Below are 20824 nucleotides of genomic sequence, written 5' to 3' on the forward strand. Positions count from 1 at the left end.
ATGATGGTGAGGCAAGTGTAAAAGTCATATGGCATGAAACATCTAGGGATCAGCCTGGTTTCCTTTAGACCAGTCTCATACAAGAAACAGCAGAGAAGAGACATAGAAAACTAGGGATAGTTATATCCTTGTGCTTTGGCTATCAGTCAAGTGAGCAGTCATGGGCACTCCAGCTGCTGGATGGCTTTATAGAGAGGCAGTTGCTGGCTATTCAGGAATTAATTCTTTTTCTTTTTGCTTTTCAAGGGATTCCTAGTTTTACAACTAGATTGTCAGGACTTCAAATTGGCCTTCTCCTTAGTTTTCAGTTTTCTTTAGCTGAGTTGTTGACATGTGATGGGATGGCATCCTCACTGTCCAGCATAAGCAAAAGCCTGGTGGATAAATCTCCATCTTTGAGAACAGACTCAATTTTAAGCCCCAGTCATACTTCAGAAGCACAGCTCCAGAAATCAGGGCTGTTCCTGAATGCAGAGATACCTAGAACCAAGAAAAACTTCTTGGGGCAATTTTTGTCAAAGCTGGTGCAGTGGTCTCAGCTGTGAGTTTTAAAAATTGGCTTGTCCTAAACTAACTTGTGTTTGTAGCAGGGTTTGGTGGGTTTATCTCCTGCATATTGAACAATTCTGACTTGGTAGTTTGCCTTCATCTGGGAGGGACCAAAATCATACAAGTTTCCTTGTGTCCAGTTCCTGCAGGCTTCTTATTTTGGCTTGCCTTGTGTCTTTATGGGCTCTGGGTCCTCCAGCTGGAAGAAGGCAAAGATCAGTGGTACGTGTAGAGCAGGTATGTCAGGAGAAAGAGGCCAGAGCGGATTACACAGGAGACTGTGAGGGATTGGGTGGAGACAGCTGGAGATTGAAGGCCAACTCTTGACAGGATGGGGATGTGAGCTGACTGCCTTCAGGTTGGCAGGGAGAGTTTGATCACTAGGTAGGTGAAAGGAATGTGGACAGCAGAGGAAGAAGTATCTTTCTCATATAGAAAAGAAGATATCAGCAATGCCAGAAACCCAGACTGTAAATCCATCTCTGAAAGTATTTCCAGCCTGTAGCCAACTGTGGGTCTTCTTTAGCTTAAGCAAAAGACCATCTGCTCTGAAATGATGTAGAAATTCACAGCTGAAGCCCCAGCAGGACAGATTGCTAGGGCTGGAGTGAGGAACTCAACTTACCATTTATATCCTTATTTACCTCCATGTGGTGGCACCCACCTCACCTCCTGCCTCCCCTTTCTGGGGTTTCCAGTGCCCTAGATGGAGCAGTGGAATTTGAGCCTTGGAAGTGACCATCTTTGGAGCAGCTGCCTGGGAGGTGGGTGGGCACACACGTGTGACAGGAAGAAGCCATCAGTCAGTGCCACATCTCCCCTTGCACACGATGGCTCAGGCTGTGCAGCCCACCAGAGCCCACTCAGGCTTTAACTCACCTGCTTTAAAGATGCTGCAGCTGAGCTCTGAGTTACATGTGGCTCTGGTAAGAATATGTAACAGTTCTCTTCTGACAGTCTGATGGCAAAAATGTTTTTTCTGTACTGAGCTTTTTGTTCCAAATAAGGACTCAGAAAAAAATTACTTTCTTGGTCTGATTCATCACTATCAGCACTGTAAAGGGTGAAGTTCACTGTGTGAGGGTAGGGCTCTTAGCCAGCACATAGAAATGTGTATGAAAATATTTGACTCCTTACTCTGTTAGAGTGGCTATATATGCTTTCTAGAAGTGAGTCCCAAAATAATAGTATGTGGTCAAAGCAGATTAGCTAAAATAGCAAGAATATTTTTAGAATTGAAATCCAAATGACTTTTTAAACTAACATCAGAAAGAGAAACTGAGGACTTACAGAAGTTTTCATTATTCTCCAAGCATGCAAAATGGCTTTTTTTTTTTTTCCTGGTGGCTTAAAGTCCTAGATCTTAAATGACAGCAGCTTAGCCTGCTTTCAGTTTTAATACTTCAAATCTATACTGTGAAACTAAAATGAACTGTATACTTTATCATTCTGTTCTGCATTCATAGGGAATTTTATGCAAGGATGATGGTAAAGACAGTATTTCACGTTTCTTTGCACTGCTGATTTGGATACCAGTATTTTACATTCATTAAAAAATCCCTACAACATCCCTCCTTTGCAAGAGTGCAGCATACTGCTTGTGCTCTTTTCCACAGAAAGCGTTGATTTTCCACTGAAAAGCTGAATGTGTAAACCCCATCATGTCTCATGGGATTTGCAGATTGAATTTGCCTCATGAGATTAGGCCCTGGTGTCATCTGGGGGCCATGCACTTGAGTTAGCTTTGATCTTGCATGGTGTGCTGCTGCATTACTGCAGCTGTGATGTGCCACCTCTTGTGAACCAGAGATGTGAGATCTTGGTGCTGCACAGAAGATGCAACTTGCCATGAAAGCCTTGTTTAAGGGGAAGAATAGGATGACAAGGTATTGATCTGGCATTTATTTCATGATGATCCCTTCCTGTCTCTCAGTTTTTAGTTGATGTGATGCTTATCCCCCATTTGACAGTAGAATGTGTCCAGACAGTAGGAGTGGGTTAGCCAGGGATGGGAAGCTGTCAGGGACATGCTTCATTTTCAGAAGTCTTCTTTTGATTTGACTGGGAGTGCAGTTCATATCAATGATGCCATTAAATGTCAGAGGAGAGGGAGTATGGAGTTAAGAAAGCAAGCCCTTCTTGTCTTTCAGGTGTAGGAATTTGTAGTGTGGCATTAGAAGCACAGCAGAACCTCAGGGAAGCAGGCCCTGGCTGTGACGGTCAGGTTTTCATGGTTATATCAGTGTGCACAAAGGAGAGCTGCCACAGGAAGCTTTGCTGATGAGAAGAGCATCAAAAAGGAAGAAATGGCATTGCGACCTTCTGACTTCATTTTTATGTTAAAATAAATGAATGTTTAACTGATGAAATTTGCTTAATCCTATGGAGTAACACCAGGCAGTCATTAATAATCAGGAACAGCTAAAGCATAGTGGCCTCTTCTGTACTGAACTCACAGGTTTGGCTTCTGCTAAAAACTGGATGGATGGCTTGTGAGGGTGGTGAAAAACCAGAAAAGAGGCCAAGGACTCTTCTCTGTCAGCAATCATTGGGGCTGGCAGCCTAGAAAATGGCATTAGAATTACTCACGTGTGACACTTCTTTCTTCTGTACTTGGATATTTTTGAGCTTGTTGGATCTAGATTTCTGGACCAGAATCACTCAGTTGTTTCAGAGCTGGAATTTACATTATCAGTTAAAAGAAAGGATGACAGGCTCTTGAGGACTTATGGAGTGATAGAAGAGAAATCATAGTGAGTTCTAATGTGCTTGCCTCCTGTAAGCTTAATCAAGAGTTAAAAATATGTATCCTGTGAATATTGGAGAAACTTCTTTTTTGTCTTTCTATTTTTGCAAGATTCTGCATATTGATTATCTTATTCCTCCTTATTTCTGGGAGCAGCTGTGATCCAGTTCTGCTCTCTGCCAAAAAAAAAATTCTCTCTCTAGGCTGAAAAACCCAACCTCTTAAATAAAAGTTAAATTATAAATGGTAGCTCTTTTTGCATTTTTCTCCATGCCTTTTTCTGTGTAAGACCCTGAAGTTAGATAAATCCAGAGCATGTGTTTGACTTGCATGATGTCTTTTGTTGTTTAACTAGAAAACTATCTGATAAAAAACTTTTTATTTTCTTGGTTCTGTTTTGGAAGGTGAGATGAGTACTTGTAAGTTTTGCAAGAAAAATACATGTGCAGGAGAGAAATGCAGGGGAACACGTTTGAAGCTCATGACTTTGCAATGTGAAATTCACCATTATTTTTTAATGTGGTTGTGAATTATCTTGAGAGTGGCAGACATTTCATACAAGCTTCTGATCATTCCCTTAATCCTGGAGCAATCCTTTGTCCTGGTTAGTGGGCTTTTGCCTGATCTCTGTCAATAAGCAGCCTGGAGCCGGAGGGGGCTGTAATCCGGGAGGTCAGGGTGCTCCTGGGGGAAAGTGGAGATGTCCAGTGCCATTGTTGCTGTCAGTGATCTGTAGCCAGCCTGGGAAGGCTGCTGGCATGATGCACAGCCTGTGCCTCTGGTGTCTTAAAGGCTTGAAAGGTCCATTCACAGCCTGCCTGAGAACAAGGTCACCTCGGTGTGCCTGGTCTAAACCTTCTGTGTGTTAACTCCACAGTGGGGACCTGCAGGTGACGGGAAGTGGACATTGCCCCTATAGCACTGCCCAGAAAGCCATTGGAAAGGACAACTTCACTATGATTCCCGAAGGGGTCAATGGAATTGAGGAAAGGATGACTGTTGTCTGGGACAAGGCTGTAGTAAGTAATTACTGACTTTTATAGATTAAAGGGAAATTGAGTGTTGGCTGAATATTGAAAGCCAAGAGACTCTTGGCCATTGCTTAAGTGACTTTGTGATATATTTCTGAGAATTCCCTGAGAGAATGCTACTGTGAGGTGAATTGCTTATTTCAAAAACCTCTTGCAGTCTTTTAAACTCAGGGCTGTGTTTCTCTTCTGACACTGCAATAGTGTTGTGCTTTACTAGACCTGAGGCTTCCCAGACTCCACTGCTCCATTTTCCATTTGTGTCAGAGCGGATGCTTCTGAGAGATGTGGTATCTGGAGCAATTTAATGGTTTTGAAGTGGACCTCATATAAACGTGATGAATGGATTGTTTGAATTTGGGAAGTGTCTCATCGTTTTTGAAAAATTACAAATGGATGGCAGCCGAGCCTGAGGCTAAATGATGAAATGCTTTGAAGGAGAGCATTGCACATAATTCATACTGGCATGCTTTGCAGTGGAGTGCCGGTGTAAGTCAGGAATTTTTTGATGGTTCCATGGATTCTAATGTATAATGATATTCTCCCTCTATTGTCTGTCCCCCCGTGCACACCCTGCACACTCACACACACTCACTGCATTGTGCTGGAATGCACATTGCAGACTGGGAACCGGCAGTATTTACAGCGCTCTGATGAGCACTTCTCCCAGACTGTATTTCATAGCCACTTTATTCAGGGACAGCTATTGAGATTCCAAGCACAGAAGCAGCTTCAGATACCTGCCATGTAGGAGCAAAGCAGGGAAGCAAGCAAAGCATCAGCACTGCTGATATTTTTCTTCTGTTACTCCCTCAAAAGGAAGGAACTTCAGGAAGGGCTGCCACATGAGATTTACAGGTGGTAACATTCAGTCCTGCACCACTGAGTAGCTTATTCTTTAGAAACCGTGTGTTTTACCAGGCAGGAAATAAGTGTTTATTTAGTATTAAAAGTCTTGGCACTGTTGTTCTTCCTTAGAACATTGTCCTTGCTCATTGCCAGGGAAGACCCCAAAATACTCTATGGAGAAGTCAAAATGCTGTTCTGTACAGTTGCAATTACCATCACTGCCTGTATGCCAAGTTCTATTGGGGATGACTTTTCTCCAGGCAAGGACTTCATAATGGGTTGTATTACTTAGATGTATAAATCTGACAATAATGATAATAGAATGGACTTAATTTGCAAGAAGTGTTCCCAAAAGTGTTGGAATCTTGATCTTTTGTTATATCTCATAACACTCATATAAATTCGCCTGATTTAAAATTACTTAAATATTTAAATAGAAATTACTAGGACTAGCAATAAAACACCTAGGCCCCAGTGTGTAGAGAAAGGGATCCCAGATAGCTGAGCACCTTGGTGGTACCATGTGCACTAAGGTTTCACTGGCTGTCCTTTGTAATGCCTGGAGTAACGCACTCATTTATTTGAAACTTCCAAGTAAAGAGCCGTATGTGAAGTCCTGTGTGATTCAATCTCTGTTTCATGCAACATCACCATATCTATAAAGGGAGGATGCCTTCCAATATCTCCCTGACCTTTCAGTACTCTGAACAGTAAATCCTCATTTCATAAGCGTGTTTTGCTCAAATCACATTGTTTTTTAGGCCACAGGCAAGATGGACGAGAGCCAGTTCGTGGCTGTCACCAGCACCAATGCTGCCAAAATCTTTAATCTGTATCCAAGGAAAGGCCGGATTGCTGTGGGATCCGATGCTGATGTTGTTATTTGGGATCCTGATAAGGTGAAGACTATAACAGCCAAAAGCCATAAATCGGTAAGGAGGAAATGAAAACCAGCAAGAAAAAAGAAATGTCACTGTTGTTTTTCAGCTGTTGACCTAAATCATGTGAACACCAATAGCACAGGACACAGAGGAGTGGGGTAACTGCCTACTCCTGCTCTGAAATGGTAAATGTTTCAGGACATGAGAGTACCAAGGTCCTGTGTTGGAAGCATTGTGATCAGGAAGGATTTCTTTTCTCTCTGTGTATACCCTTGGACTATTTCATTTTTGCATGCTTGTGGCAGACCTATAAACAGGTGTGAACAGCAGCTCTGTGGCTGAGGTTAGTAAGGCTGTGAGGATAAATTTAAAACTAGCTTATTTTTTTTTCTTACCTAAAAAGCACCTGAAATTATAAAATGCATGATTAAATTAACAGTATTCTAAACTATGACAGATGATTAAATGTTTTGATAATACAGCTCCAATCAGCCTCATGGATAGAATTTTGTTTAATTCTAGAGCTTTGCCACATATTTCTTTGCCCTCAGTGCAGAGTGCCAGTGACTATTGCTTTCATTTTGACTCTGATAGATTTTATCTTATGTATTGTCTGTCCCAAAGCTGAAATCTTACTGTTTTGGCCCTTTGTTGGGCCAAAGAATTGGAGAATTCTTCCAAAAGTTTTACTGAAAATCCAGCATTACATTTTTATTTTAAAAAGACCAAAACATTTATAAACCTTTAAAAAGTAAATCTGGGTGGTTCAGTTTCTATTTCTCTGTCTTGGGAACTCTCTGTATTTTCAAGAAAGTAATTACCACTAGCCCTGTCATTCCCATTTAGATTCAGACCTTCCTGGGCTTTTCTGGGCTTTTTCAGATAGAAATATATGTATTGGCTTCTTTGAAATTTGCTTACACAGTATAGCAGATGCACAGTTGGACCACGTCCTCTGGGTATCCAGGAGCTGAGTCACAATTTTCCTTCATATTAGGGCTATCATTCTTCTAAATGCTCTGGTTAGATACAGCAAATTTTCAAAAACATTTATTCAAAACATTCATTTTCCATTATGGAAAACGAAAAACAGAAAGGAAATCATCCAGGAAAGTCTGATCAGAAAGATCCTTTAAAATAATTTCATATCAATATGCATTGCTTTTCCTTAATACAAAACAATTTTATACACGTCTTAATGGCAGTTGTCTAAAACTATGACTACAAACATACATGTTGTAAGTTACTAATGGAAAGAGGTCTTGCAGTGAATATGTTGGTTGATCCTCAGGCCATTGAGTACAACATCTTTGAAGGGATGGAGTGCCATGGTGCCCCACTCGTGGTCATAAGCCAAGGGAAGATTGTGTTTGAAGATGGAAATCTGCACGTAAATAAAGGAATGGGCCGCTTCATCCCTCGCAAACCTTTCCCTGAATATCTTTACCAGCGCATCAAAATCAGGAATAAGGTAATGTCAGATCCTATTTAATCTTCTTCGTAGCCAAACCCTCTTGGAAGCACAGTAGCATCTGTTTTTAATATTGTTATGCTATTTATTATGAGTCCATATCAGATGGACTGTATAAGACTTGCTCAAGAAATGACCACAAAACTGGTTGCAATTGTGAGCTCATCTAACTTAGTAGTAACACTGTGAGCTTCAGCAGGTAGAACAGATAATTGCCAGTTGGCATAATTGCCTTATGTCCAGCAATGCCTTATGTCAAGGTCTTTGAAGAGAGGTGGAATAGTGATAGAATTTACATTCAGTTAGAATTCTGGAAAACAGAAAGCTTCTTGTGAGGGAGGGTTAGGCACAATAAAAACAGAATTTTAAATTGCATACCGAACTGCTACACTGCAGAGAAGAAAAGCATGTCAACCAGAGATTCTCATTATACTGGGCATTTCTGAACTGTTTTTATGTATTTGCTGGGCTGTGTATTACCAGCGTTAATGGCTCAGAAAACTTTTCTCTTTTGTTTAATAAAAAGCTTGGGAAATGACCAAGATAAGGACTGGGTCACCTCTGATTTTGAATTTTATCAGTGCTTATCTATTGAAAACCAATTGGCTGGACACTAATTTTGGAGTTGTTTGGAAGTTGCTTCTTGTCACTGAGCAAGAAAGTCACTGTATGAGCACAGGTAATGAGAAAAATTTACTAAACTTCATATTTTCTTCAGCCAAGCATATACCATAGGCTGTGATACCGGCAGCTGAAATTAAGCCTACAAGCAGGTTGATGGCTTTTTATCTTTCATCATTTATTAAACAAACTCTATCAAGCTGCAGAAGAAAGGCCTGCACTTCTTAGAAGGCACTGTAAAAAGCAAATGCACCTGCAAGAATTTTGCAAAACACCAATCAGTGTTGCATTTTTTTTACATTATCCATGTAGATGATACAGGCCTTCTCTTCACACTCGCTGCTTAAGGCTTCAGTGCCTGTGAGTGCAACATGAATTAGTCACAAAGTCATCAAAATAGTGAAACCAACGCTTTAGAACAAGTATCACAGATTATTGTCTTGTAGGAGGAGTCTGAACAAAATTATCTAGGCTAAGTAACCTGTGTCTTGCGAGTGGGCATAGATTTTGGGAGACCTTTGATCCCTGGGCTGGGTCTGCACACAGACAAAGGCACTGATATTTTTGCTCCTGCAGCTCCCTCTGCTGCCTGCCGAGAGAGAGCGCAGCTCCATGCCCACATTTCTTTTCCCACTATTAAATTTGATCCACTGGAAATATTTAGAAAAACCCACTGAAGGTTTTATCAGCTGCTGTATGAACATGTCAATGCACAACAGAGGAATATAGAAAAACTTGTCAAGCAAGCGACTGCTAAAGTGACCTGGCACAGGTTGGCAGTATTAACTTATCCCTGGAGCAGGGATAGCGGGATAAATTCGTGCCTTTGTGGGTCCCTGGGAGATGGATTCATTGCTGTGATTGGCAACTGCTCTCTTCTGGGCATTAGTTTTGGCTCCCCCTGCAAGACAGTGGCTCTTGAGAGCCTGATGTCCCTGTCATCAACAGAAAGGAAAATGCACCATTGAGAGCTAGATCAAACCTCTGAATAGAGTTTTTTTGTACAGTATTTTAATTTCACTTTTAACATGTTGGGGACATTTCTCTGAAACCATAATCGTGTAAGACACAGATTTCTCATCTTTTTTATGACCTTTGCATTCTGCAATTCAATGGCTTCAGGCTCTCTCTGAAAACTGGAACTGTTCTTATTAAAATATTATTTCCTAGATTCCCATGATTTTAAGACAAGTAAAGTTGTTTTGATTGTCTTTTCTAATACTTCCAGTAAGACCCATACAGAGAAAAAATCTAGAAACTGAAATCAGAGCTCAAATGACAGATATAGACAAATATTGTAAGATAGATCCCCTGCCACAGTCCAGTGTATAATCACTTTTCTGGTTGATGACAGGAAGTAGAACCATTTGAAATTTAATTTAAAAATTGCCACTCCTTTTAAATGAATTCTAATAAAGAGAATGAGATCTATGAAGAAGAGGAGCAGAGGAAATACAGGTAGGAGAGAAATTGCAGCAGTTGGTATAGTGGGCATCAGCTGTGCTACAATCCAAGTGTGACTCAGCAGCTGAATGGAGAGAGAAGAGGTGATTGTGTCAGATCTTATGTAAAATAAACAGGTCACACATGTTCTTTTGAATGCTACTTCTCCCCTTTGATTGTCAAGTAAGCCTGATAAGGAACCCTCTTGTCATTTTTATATACATAAAAATGGAAGGAGCAGACTTTATAATTTCCTTTATATATAAAGCAAACTGCATTTTGCTTTATGTATAAAGTACAGATGTGTTGTTAATTCAGCCAGTGCTGAATACAGCTCTGTGCTCACTGCTCTCTTCCTACAGGATCATTAGGCAGCATTATCTGAGCATTCAGTGTCTGGATTTTTACTGTCCTCTTGTTTCAGGTGGGAGGACTGCAAGGAGTCTCTAGAGGAATGTATGATGGACCTGTGTATGAAATCCCAGCTACGCCAAAATATGCAACTCCTGCACCCTCAACTAAATCCTCCCCTGCCAAAAACCAGCCCCCACCAATCAGAAACCTCCATCAATCCAATTTCAGCTTATCAGGTAAGCCTGACTAATGAGAAACCTTTTAAAGCCATGACTATGGATTACTGGTGATGAATTTCAATTATAATTACTTCTTAAGCCAAATATAAAAGGATTGTATATAGTCATATACATGCATATACTTACATATATAGAAGTATATACATGTTTTTATGCATTCATTGCCTAGGGATATTTTACATATTGCCAAATATGTAAATGTTTGCAATCTGAAATTTTCTCTGTGTCAATCTTTCAATATTATTTACCTGGCCCATTGCAATCAGCTGAGTTAATGTGACTGAAGCCCACTGGTGGTCACAGCTGATGGGACTTGGGTCTGGTGCAGCCTGTGAGTCTCAGACATCTCACAGGCTGTATCAACAGCAACTGCTAGACATGGAAACCTCAACTGTCCTTGCCCATGGTCATACACCATGTGCAGAAGTTGTTCATCAGCAGATTTGAGTATTTCTTATCCTCTGCTCTTGGTGCCCAGAACATTTTCCGTGGTACATAGGAAACAGACTGGAAAATCATCCTTTGGGGTTGCTGAAAATAATTCTTGTCATCTGAAGACAATTACAACTGTGTCAAATCCTTATTCTTCAAAAGTCTACAGCCCCAGTGGTGAATAATGCATTTGTATGATGTTATGAAAGTCATTGGATTTTCTCTCCTGTGGGAGCTGATGGTGGACTTTTCCTACTTCACAGACCGTCTTTTAGAAAATAAATGAAACTTGTGTAAGAAAGTCCTAGGAGAACAAATATTTCAAAAACCCTTCTAATGAGGAGAAGTATATTTTTGCCCATACACTTGGGGCCATGGTGAGCATATACAGATATATATGAAGCTATACCAAGCAAAAAGGGCTTAGAAAGTTCACATCTTAGTAATAACCAATAATTGGGATTTTCATAAGCATCTGAAGCTGTGGTTTCACAGTGCACTGCTGGATCTGGGAACTGCTAAGGCATCTAGTGTTACAAATTTGATCTGAATGATGCAAACACAAATTAAGCAGAAGCAGAGACTATGGTAACATTTTAAATGACCCCAGGTGTTTATTACATTGCCTTTAGGAAATTGAGTGTGATCAGGCAATATTTAGCCTGTCAGAAAGCTTGCTGTCCCTGTAAGCTTAACCTTGCAGCATTTTAAATGCTGTTTCAAGTTTACATCAGCTCAGTGCTCATTTCCTCATGGATTTATGATTGCTAACATCAGATTCACTGAACTGTTGTCCCAAGGACCGAGTAGGGACGTATATTCTAAGTCAGTGAGGCAGGTTTGAAAAGTCCACTCTGCATGTATGTGTTTTGGGGTATTTTTTGTAGTTAGTAATACTTTCATTCAGGTCTGATCTCACAAAGGGAACCCAGTCTGTAGGTTGTCATCAGCTCTTCGAGTGGAAAATGTAGGGTAAGCATTAATCTGATCCTAAACATTTAATCCCACACTTATCACTGAAGACAGAAATGTGCCTTGAAGGTCTGTTCAGCATTCCAGTCAGGCTCAAGAGAAACCAGCTGATGGTGGTGTGAGGGAAGCATAGGCAGGTAAAACCTCAGTCCTGATGGTTTAATCTCTTTCATAGCTTTGCTTCCTCACTTTCTGTTGCTGCAGGAGCTCAGATTGATGACAACAACCCACGCCGTACTGGCCACCGCATCGTGGCACCTCCCGGTGGGCGCTCTAATATTACCAGTCTTGGCTGAAAAATGATGATGGACAGAAACACAAGGATGAAGGATCATGGGAATAATGTCCATTCCCTTCAATATCTGTGTTATCGAGCCCACAGTTTTATTTGGTACTAACAGAAATAAAAAACAAAATGTCTTTTTTTTTCCTTTTTTTTTTCTTTTTCTTTTTTCTTTCTTTTTTTTTTTTTGTATAGAAAGAGGTGATAATAGTGTGGTGTGTTTGCTTGGAACTACTTGCCTCACAATTGTGCTTTCATGCCATAGTCACCTTAAAGCATGGTGCTTCCATTGCCCCTTTAGTGACTACAGGTTTTAGCTTTGTCTCGTAACTGAATGATGGTTCCTTTGCACCTTTTTGCTGTATTAGAGTAGTTAATGCATGTTACTGAGTTATTTATGCAAGTTGCATTCTGTGAGTGAGCCCCTTTAGAACACATTGCCAACAACTGACTAGACACAATGCCAAGATTAATGTCTGTATTTGAGAAACACCACCAAAAACACTAATGAAGGAAGAAAATGGCCATCTGGAAAGTAAGCAGTAGAGTAGTATAGGCAGCTTCTGTTTAATCTTTAATTTATTATAAACCCAAGAAGTACTTCTGTCAAGACACAGAAACTCATCGGGACATTTAATGACAAATGGTCTCCGTAGCACCTGTCTGTTCCCACTCAGTACATTCCAAGTCTGTGTCCTTCTTGTTTCCATTTTAGACAGAGCCATAATTTTTACATACCAATGCCATTGCCACCCCTGCAGGGATTTTTCCACCTGGGCAGTAGTGCTCTCCTTCTGCATGAGATTTTTGGTACTTACAGATAATCCAAGTTGCTGTCGGATTTTTAAAGTTTTTTGTACAAATTTTTTCCTTTGTAATCACATGCATTTTTACTTACTCTACCGTATCAAGATCTACTAGTCGTGGTTCAATTTCTGAATTCAAAGCTTGTGAAATAAAGGAAATTAATTGATGGGTAAGCGTCTTCCTCTGCTTTCCAGTGCTGTGACTCAATGACTGAAAATTTGGAATGGAGGAACTCAGGAGAAGTTGTCTTTCAGGCTGACATCATGCAGTAGAAGGAACCTCCTTAGATCACAAGTGTTGATTAGTGTATAGGTCTGATATGCATACTATAGCATGATATAGTATGTCTTATTAAACAATCCTCACAGTAACAATGTACTTACTGAAAATTGTACTTACTGTTGACTAAAATGTACTTAATGGTTGGATTCAATCTTAGACTTCTTTTCCAGCCTTAACAGGTCTGTGATTCTGTGACAATGCAGCTGCCAGTTTTGCCCAAATGAGACACAAGTTAACTTTCTCCCAAAGACCTTCAGATCTACATCTTATTTTCCTAAAGGGTGAATTCATTGCCATCATCTTCATCTGTAGTACAGAGCCAGTACCCAGTGCTGCAGTTTGACCTAAGCTATATTTGACTTCATTGTGGTTTTCTCTGCTGACTGAGCTGTGTCCAGGCATGGCAGGAAAAGAACATGCTGCAGGTAAGGTGACAGAAGTGGACTTGAATTCTCTGAGAGTGAAGGAAGTATTTCTCCTTCTGTTTCTGACTTTCTCACCAACTGTGCAAAGAAACCTATCTCCTGTCACTTTTTGCTTGTCTGATGGTGTTGCAGATGCTGTGGGAGGTGTGGGCTGCAGTGGAAATGGGGTGCTATGAGATTAGCAGGTCAACAAACCCCTCCCCTTGTGCTACTTTGCCTTTATTCACACTACAAAGCTGCAGCAGCACAAGTCTTGCAGCAGTAGGATGCCACTGGAGTGGTTTTTTCAGCTGCACTGAGCACCCATCCATCCCACTCATGCAGCAGTAACTTGTGTTGGCACAGCTCGTGTGGTGCATGCCAGGTGCATGTGAGGCATAACAGTTTGGGGAAGCAGCCTACCTGAAGCCTGTCATTCTGAAACCAATGTATTGTCACCTCCAGCTTGCCTGGGAAAGGAACCACTACCCTGGAAAAATCCATTTTGGTCAGTTGGGTCTGAAACCTGCCAGCAGAGCTGCTCTGAAGAGCCAGCTTTTCCTTTGGCTTTGAGCTGAACCACTGCAGAAACATTGCAATTCAGTCTGCAGTGAGCTGAATTGGTTGTTCCCAAAAAAAGAAGAAAATAAGGCTTTCCATGAACAACCCCTTCTGCTAAGAATTCAAATTCATGTTTCCTATTGCCTGGAGAGTGCCCTCATCGTCAGGCTTCCTTGCTCTTTCTGTGGTTCAGATATTTTATATGATTTGAATTAAAATAAATTGCTCACTTGGTAGTTCAGGTTTTTTATAGGAAGTAAAATAACACTAGCAGAGAAGCCTGAGGACAGTGTGCCCTGGAATAACCTACAGCCTCGCAGGTAAGGCAATCCTGAAATGCCAAGTCTCCATCTGCCTAGTCCTGTTCCGGCCCGTTTGTTATGAGTGCTGACAGCCAGCAACAGTTGTGGTGATGTAACCCTGAGAGTAGAAATACAGCTGGTTTGTGAAGCTGGGGCAAATTTGACAGCGTGAAAATTCAGAACTGCTGGTTACAATTTCCTTATTGCATTTCTTGCATGTTTTTGTGCAAGTAGTAATGGTTGCTCACCTCCAAATAAAACTTCCACTCAATGTATGAGGTTTGTCATACTTGAGATAGCAGAAATGATCACTGTGTAACTCCTGTTGAGATTCCACTTTTCCTACACACTTAGCAGCATCTTAAACCAAAACCTCTTTGCCTACAGGCTGGTCAAAGATTCACTGTTAACATGCATTTATTTTTCCTCAGTGAAGTGTCTGTGAATAAATACGTGTGGGTGTTTTGAGAGGCATTTCACGGTTCAGTGCTCCTGTGTGAACAAGACTGTGCCTGTCAGGTCAATGTGACTCTCCTGTGATGTCTCCAAGAAGCAGCCTAAGCCCCTGCAGCCTGGCTGCTCCTGCCATGGCACTGCTGAGGGCAGCCTGCAGGCAGCCTGTGCATCCTGAGCTGTGCCTCACCACGGGAGGTGAGGGATGCCCCACCTGCATGGTTACTGTGATTCCATCAGAGAGATGGCAAGTGCCATTGCTCATGGACAGCAAAACAAAGCAAGGTAAGGGGTGCTTCTCCTACCACCTGGAGTCCATTTCACAGCAATGTCTCTGCCCCTACATAACCTGTCCTTTAAAAAAACAATAAAACACTACCAGTAAAAAAAATGTGGATTAGCTCATGATCCTGAGCATGCTGCAGAATAGGAAACTGCACTTGAGTGTGCTCCCTTTCAGGAACACCAAGCTGGGAGATGTGAACCCAGTGAGGAGCTGCTGTTACCTCAACTACAGCTGGAAGCAGTGCAGAGCTTTCAGGCTTTCTGAATAGCCAAACTTCTAAAACTTTGCAGCAGGCTATGACCTTTCAATACCTGATGTAGCTCTGATGATCTAAAATGGCTCTTTCCTATTGCTATTTGCAATAATCTGCTTAAAATTAGTCCCTGTGACCAGCCTGGGAACTGTATTTGTTAATCAAGTGATGTGAAAGGGAAGGCTGGATCCATGAATTGTTTTCTGAGTGTATTTTGGACCAGTTTGTCTTATGTTACAGTTTGTCTGCTACCAGAGCAATGCAGTTACCTGTTTAAATTCTAGTGTTTATAGCAAAGCCTGCTAATTCTGCTGCTAAGACTGTACCAAAACTGACAGCTGTCCCAGCCTCTAAGTGTTTCTCTTGGCAATATGCTGGTCTTTGTCCTCAAGAACTAAAATCTCAGCCTAGACTGGGTCAGATGACCATCTGCTCTGGGACCCTGTAGCCAACAAAAGCTTGAAGGAAGTCAGAAAAGCAAGCATATAAAGCTAATCCTCCTCTGAGTGTTTGCTTCATTACAGTGCTTTGTAATTTCTTGAGAAGCAGCAGCATCTTTGTACTCTGTAGCTCTCAGTGAATTTGTTTGCCATACACTTGCCAAGGCGCTTTTAAACCCATGTGAGATCCTGCCACTAATGGCTTCCTGGAGCGAGGCAATGCACAGCTGAATGCACAGTGGCAAAGTGTTGATCTAGTCCTCTTGGCATCAGCTATTTCTTGCCATTTAGACCTGGCATGGTTCTCAAAGACCTCACATGGCAACAGCCTTACAGACCCAAGGGAGGGGCAAGCAGAATTCACTAGCTTGCCACGATTTCATCTTCTTGACATAAACATTTGTCCAAGGAAAATGCTTTGGGGTACAAAATATCTACACAGATATGAATCTATCTGTGTATCTAAATATACAATGGCACTAATAACACTGTAGGTGTTACATTTTAAAAAAATAACATATTAGAAATATCACAAATCTGCATTATAAAGACAACTGCATAATTAGAACATCAGTCTGGAATAACAGTGATTTAATTCGAGTTGTATCTTAAATCTTGTGTAATTGTCAAGGAGCTCTAGGTACAAGAAGAAAAAAATTCTAGGCTTAACAGAACACTGGATTTTTTTTCTGCATTTTTAAATATTTTGGGTCAGGAAGTGGCCATTAATTCAGTACTTGCATCTGAATTTTCACCTCCCTTAAAAAAATCAGGGATGTCTGAATGCACCATGCTCTGTTCCTTATTTCCTTCCCTCTGCACTTACTACTAAGCTACCAATCGTTATTCATCTACTTTTGGTAAAATAATAAATCTCACTCATTTAAACAAAATGACTTTAGGACAGTCATTCATCATGGTTGTGATGAACTTTTCCACAAACTTTCCAGAAAAATTTCAGTGATGGCAGTGAGGGCTGTTGGGAGAGGGGTGTATGGGAGATGGAATAATGTTATCCTTGATGTTTAAAAACAGGAAGAAAAAGGCATGACATTTTCCCCTAAATTTCTGCAGCGTTTTTGATATGTACCTGTTAAGCACAATCAAACCTCAGTGTTATCCTTTCCAGAATAAAGAGAGGGTGCTTTACAGACTTATAAACTGAGTGTTCTGAACTGTGGCTGGTGCCTAGGTATACCTTTTCCCCCTGATTCTCTAACATAACATTGAAGTTCAACAGTATTAACTGCAAAGCAACTGCTCTGAGTTTTGTTTGGCATTTTCTGCACTTGTTTCTAGTCCAGTTAAACCCTGTCTTGTTCAATCTCTGCCTCACTGACTGACAGCGATGGCAGGTGTCACACTGTGCCCATCCACACATGACATCAAACGGGAGCTTAGCCCTGGAAACTCAGGGGGACTGAAGTCACCAACGGGGACAAGAGTAGCGGGTGTTTTGACAGGAGATTGGTAATGTGGCTGTGGGAGAAAAGAAAGGTCTGCAGAAAGTCCATCCCAGGAAGGTGAGGCCGATGGGAGATCGGGAGGTGCCCCCCGGCTCCTCGGCGGAGCCCCGCGCCCACCGCGCCAGCGAGGAGATGCGAGCACCGCCAGCGGCCCGGAGAGGGCACTGCTGCCCTGCTTTTGGGACAGTCCTGACCTTCCTCCTTCCTAACGCACAGAAAAAGCCATTTCAAGGCGGTCTGGCTAAAGACAGCACAGGGGAGAGCCCATCGGGTAATCAGAAATCCGCTCGGGTGATTGTGCTGCACCCTGAGTGTGGCAGGAGCCACTGCTGCCCTGAGAGCATCGTCGGCTCTGATGGTGACAGCTCCCTGTGCCACGCGTAAGAGAGCACTGCAGAGTGAAACGTGTTCAATCCCACGTGAATACGCTGCTTCTGTTACAAAAAAACCCAGGCCACCCCAGCCCACCCCAACCCACAACAACGACCCCCCCCAAATAAACAAACCACCACCACAAAAACAAACAAAAAAACCCCACCAAAAACCCAACACCAAAAAACCCCCACAACAAACCCACAAAATAACAAAACAAACACAACAAAACCCCCCACCAAGAACAACCCCCAGCTAAAATGTCCAGACTGAGAAAGCAGAGACACCATAGAGCAGAACTGCTGAAACACCAGAATCAGATGCTCGAAAGGGTACAATTCAGATTTTTGTTATACAACTGAGATGAAAATTAACCATTTACATTACACATGTGAGACACTAATTTTGAAGCTTTGAGAAAAGCTAAGGTTACAGTTAACAATAGATGTTGCTGATTTAGCTGAAATGAATAGATAAGCTTTGCTGAAATCAGTTAAAAGTTAGAGGATGGTTAAAAGAAACCGGATGTAAGATAAGCTACCCCGGATTTAATAACTCATTGCTAATCAATACAACACAAGAGCTCCTGTTTCCAGAAATCCACTGAAATAGTCCTGGAAAACAGGAAACAGAGAGTTCTACCATCCATCAGTCACATCTGCATTGAAAAGCTTGAAAGTTTAGAACGAGGAAGACTCGTTTTACTTCCTCCTTTTGGTGACCACTCCTCACAAAAGGACCACCGACCCATTTCAGGGAACAAACTATGCATGCTTAATGGCCTTTGTGTCAATTAGCATACGGAGCGGAGAAGAGGAAGTGACAGGGGTATGAATATGCATTTGTATTTTGTGTATTCAACATTTTTGTAAATAAAAGACTTTGTAATTACCTGTGATCTTGGCAGTGTGCATTAGGGAGCGATCCCACGCGCTGCCCCGCGTCACAATAAACATACACTTCCTAACTTGAACTGTTAGAGAGTCTTTTGTCCGTCACAGTTGAATATTGATATTAGATCGATATTCGTATTTTAATAAAATCACATGTGTAACAGCCCCAGTGAACTCGTTTGTACGGGAGCCCTTTTGTCTGAGGCAAACTGTGTAACTCATGCAGTACTTTCCATCCTCCACCAAAGGACAACCTTTTCATTAGCAAAATATATGTTTATTTTTAAAAAGGCAGAATACTCCCACTGCATGAAAGCTGTAGGATTGCTTAAGTGGGGCAATTTATTACACACTACAGGTGCTCTGTACACCCAGTAAGAACTAAGTGCTTTGCATAACAAGAATTTCCCATAGGAAACGTAATGAGCATAACCAAGTATATTGGAAACAAAAGGGTGCACTTACAGAAGAAGACTAGAAGCTGAAGTATAAAAAGTGAAAGAGCAAACCAGTTTTCTCTCATATTCTCTAATAGTAACAATTTGAATTATAAGACAAAGGCAGAGAAATACATATATAAAAACCTTTGTACAAATTTTAAAAAGCATGCATAAGACTGGAAGCACAAAAATTTAACAAAAGAGAGACCAAAAGTCATCTTTTGGTGTACCAGTACCATCTGAAGGCTGTTTACATATTCTCCACATTTTTATCTCTTTTTGCTAGGCCAAAGTAGCATTCAAAAAAAGACTCAATATACCACATCTCAGGCTCAAAAGTAAACAGTACATCACTATTGTGATGAAACCTTACTGAGGTAAGGGACCTGGGTCCTCAGGTTTATTCCAAATCTAAAACTGTCTCCCCAGCATATTACTCAAGCAAACTCAAAGAGCTTGTATTAAAGACCTCGTTGTCCCCCCTTACCAAAACCAAGAGGGAATGTTTTATTAACAGCTAAAGGAAGTTGGAATTGATTCTTGGTCTGCAGCTAAAAAAGATTTATGAGTTATTATTGATTTTCTTTGTTGTTTCTCAGCAAAGCAGCTCAGTAAGTACCTATAGCTGCTGAGATTCCCCAGAAGAATGCCTTGGTACACTGTGTACCAAGCTCAGACAAAGGCTTTTACTACCTGCTGCCTTTCTTTTTTAACATCTTTGAGTTTTTTCTTGGTTCAGTCTCCCCTTCATGTGAGCTCTGTGACATGTCTCTGAAAGAATAAATAAGAAAAAATAAAACAAAATTGCAGACAGCTTTTAAAATGCTATACTTCCCTCCTAAACTAAATTAATTTTGTTAAAAGAAAGGTGTTTGCTGTATAACTTCTGCACTCGCTGGTTTCAGCTGCCTCTGTTGAGGGTGCCAAAACAAAGCTGCAAAATCATAAATGTTCCTTTGTTGGGTCCCTGCTCCCTGCACACGTATCCCTTGTCGGCTGTGGGAAAGGAGTGTGTGAAAAGGGCTGATGCCATCAGGGAAAGGAGCCATCTCCTGAAGTCAGTCCCAGGCTGAGGTCACTCAGGGGATAAATACTTTTCCCCAAAGGCCTGTGGCTCCTGAGAACCAACTGTTTGCTTTGCCTGTCAGCAGGATTTTCTCTGCTCAATATATCAAGCTGCAGTGACCAGCTGGCTGGTTTGATCTGCCCGTAGTAATCAGCTGGCACCTTTCAGGTTTTTAGCCATTTCTTCTCTAGTTAGCACCCCAGCACAAGCCTACTGAAACATCTATCAAGAAAATCATTGTTAGAGCTGCTACCCTCATCAGCCAAAGACTGGCATTTGCCTTTATTCCTGAAATAAAGGTGGAAGTTGAAAGCCTAAATAGGACAGACCATATTTTGGTTGCTACATTTCAGCCTAGTTCAATTGAATTCACTTTGTCTCTACTGATTTATGCTGTCTGTGACTCAGATTTAAATAAAACTAAAGGAAATCTGGAAACAGTTTTTCTCATTTCTCTACTTTTAATCAAAGCTACTAATAAAATACACAGCGGTACAGACAAGCAAATACAGATGAATTTCCCAACTTTAAAAAATGTTATGGGGTAAAAAAGGTTAAGTACACATGAGAAGTAAATATTAAGGAAGCTCAGCTAGTGAAGGCATTATGTTTTTAGTTTGATTGACATACCTCCTTAAGAAGTAGATTTTGCAGTTTTTATATTTAAAAAAGGATTTTTTATAAATAGCTTTTCACATACCATATTTTTAGTCTCTAACATACCTGCGTAAGCCAGAAGTTATTCCATGGGGCTCTTGAATATATTCATGAGAATCATTGTTTTCTGCTGGTTCAGGTGACTGGAAGGTCTGTCTTTTGGAATTTGCTTTTTCACCTGAATTGCCAAATGCAGTGGATTAAAAGAAAAGAATCACATATAGTAGAGCTTGTTTGGTTTTGATTAGCCTAAAGCAAAAAATTACACTCTATC

The 20824-nt window shown here is 41.1% G+C and overlaps 2 protein-coding genes across 5 annotated transcripts in view; one reads left to right on the plus strand and one right to left on the minus strand.

The window, feature by feature from the left end:
• Positions 1-15990, plus strand: part of CRMP1 (collapsin response mediator protein 1) — a 53488-nt gene extending 37498 nt beyond the window's left edge. The window contains exons 10-14 of one of the 2 annotated variants that reach the window (XM_063401597.1): positions 4173-4314; positions 5934-6104; positions 7345-7524; positions 10013-10178; positions 11790-15990. In XM_063401597.1, coding sequence (XP_063257667.1) covers positions 4173-4314; positions 5934-6104; positions 7345-7524; positions 10013-10178; positions 11790-11881 — 751 coding nt within the window. In that variant the 3' untranslated portion in view covers positions 11882-15990. The remainder of the gene's footprint in view (positions 1-4172; positions 4315-5933; positions 6105-7344; positions 7525-10012; positions 10179-11789) is intronic. The other variant, XM_063401596.1, reaches the window with a different exon arrangement.
• A 1837-nt stretch (positions 15991-17827) lies between these two features.
• EVC (EvC ciliary complex subunit 1) overlaps positions 17828-20824 on the minus strand; it is a 50892-nt gene continuing 47895 nt past the window's right edge. For all 3 annotated transcript variants that reach the window (XM_063401605.1, XM_063401604.1, XM_063401603.1), the window contains exons 20-21: positions 20617-20728; positions 17828-19598 (exon numbers count right to left, since the gene is read on the minus strand). In XM_063401605.1, the coding sequence (XP_063257675.1) occupies positions 19517-19598; positions 20617-20728 (194 nt within the window). In that variant the 3' untranslated portion in view covers positions 17828-19516. The remainder of the gene's footprint in view (positions 19599-20616; positions 20729-20824) is intronic.

Source organism: Prinia subflava, chromosome 7, assembly GCF_021018805.1.
Source record: "Prinia subflava isolate CZ2003 ecotype Zambia chromosome 7, Cam_Psub_1.2, whole genome shotgun sequence".
Lineage (NCBI taxonomy): Eukaryota > Metazoa > Chordata > Aves > Passeriformes > Cisticolidae > Prinia > Prinia subflava.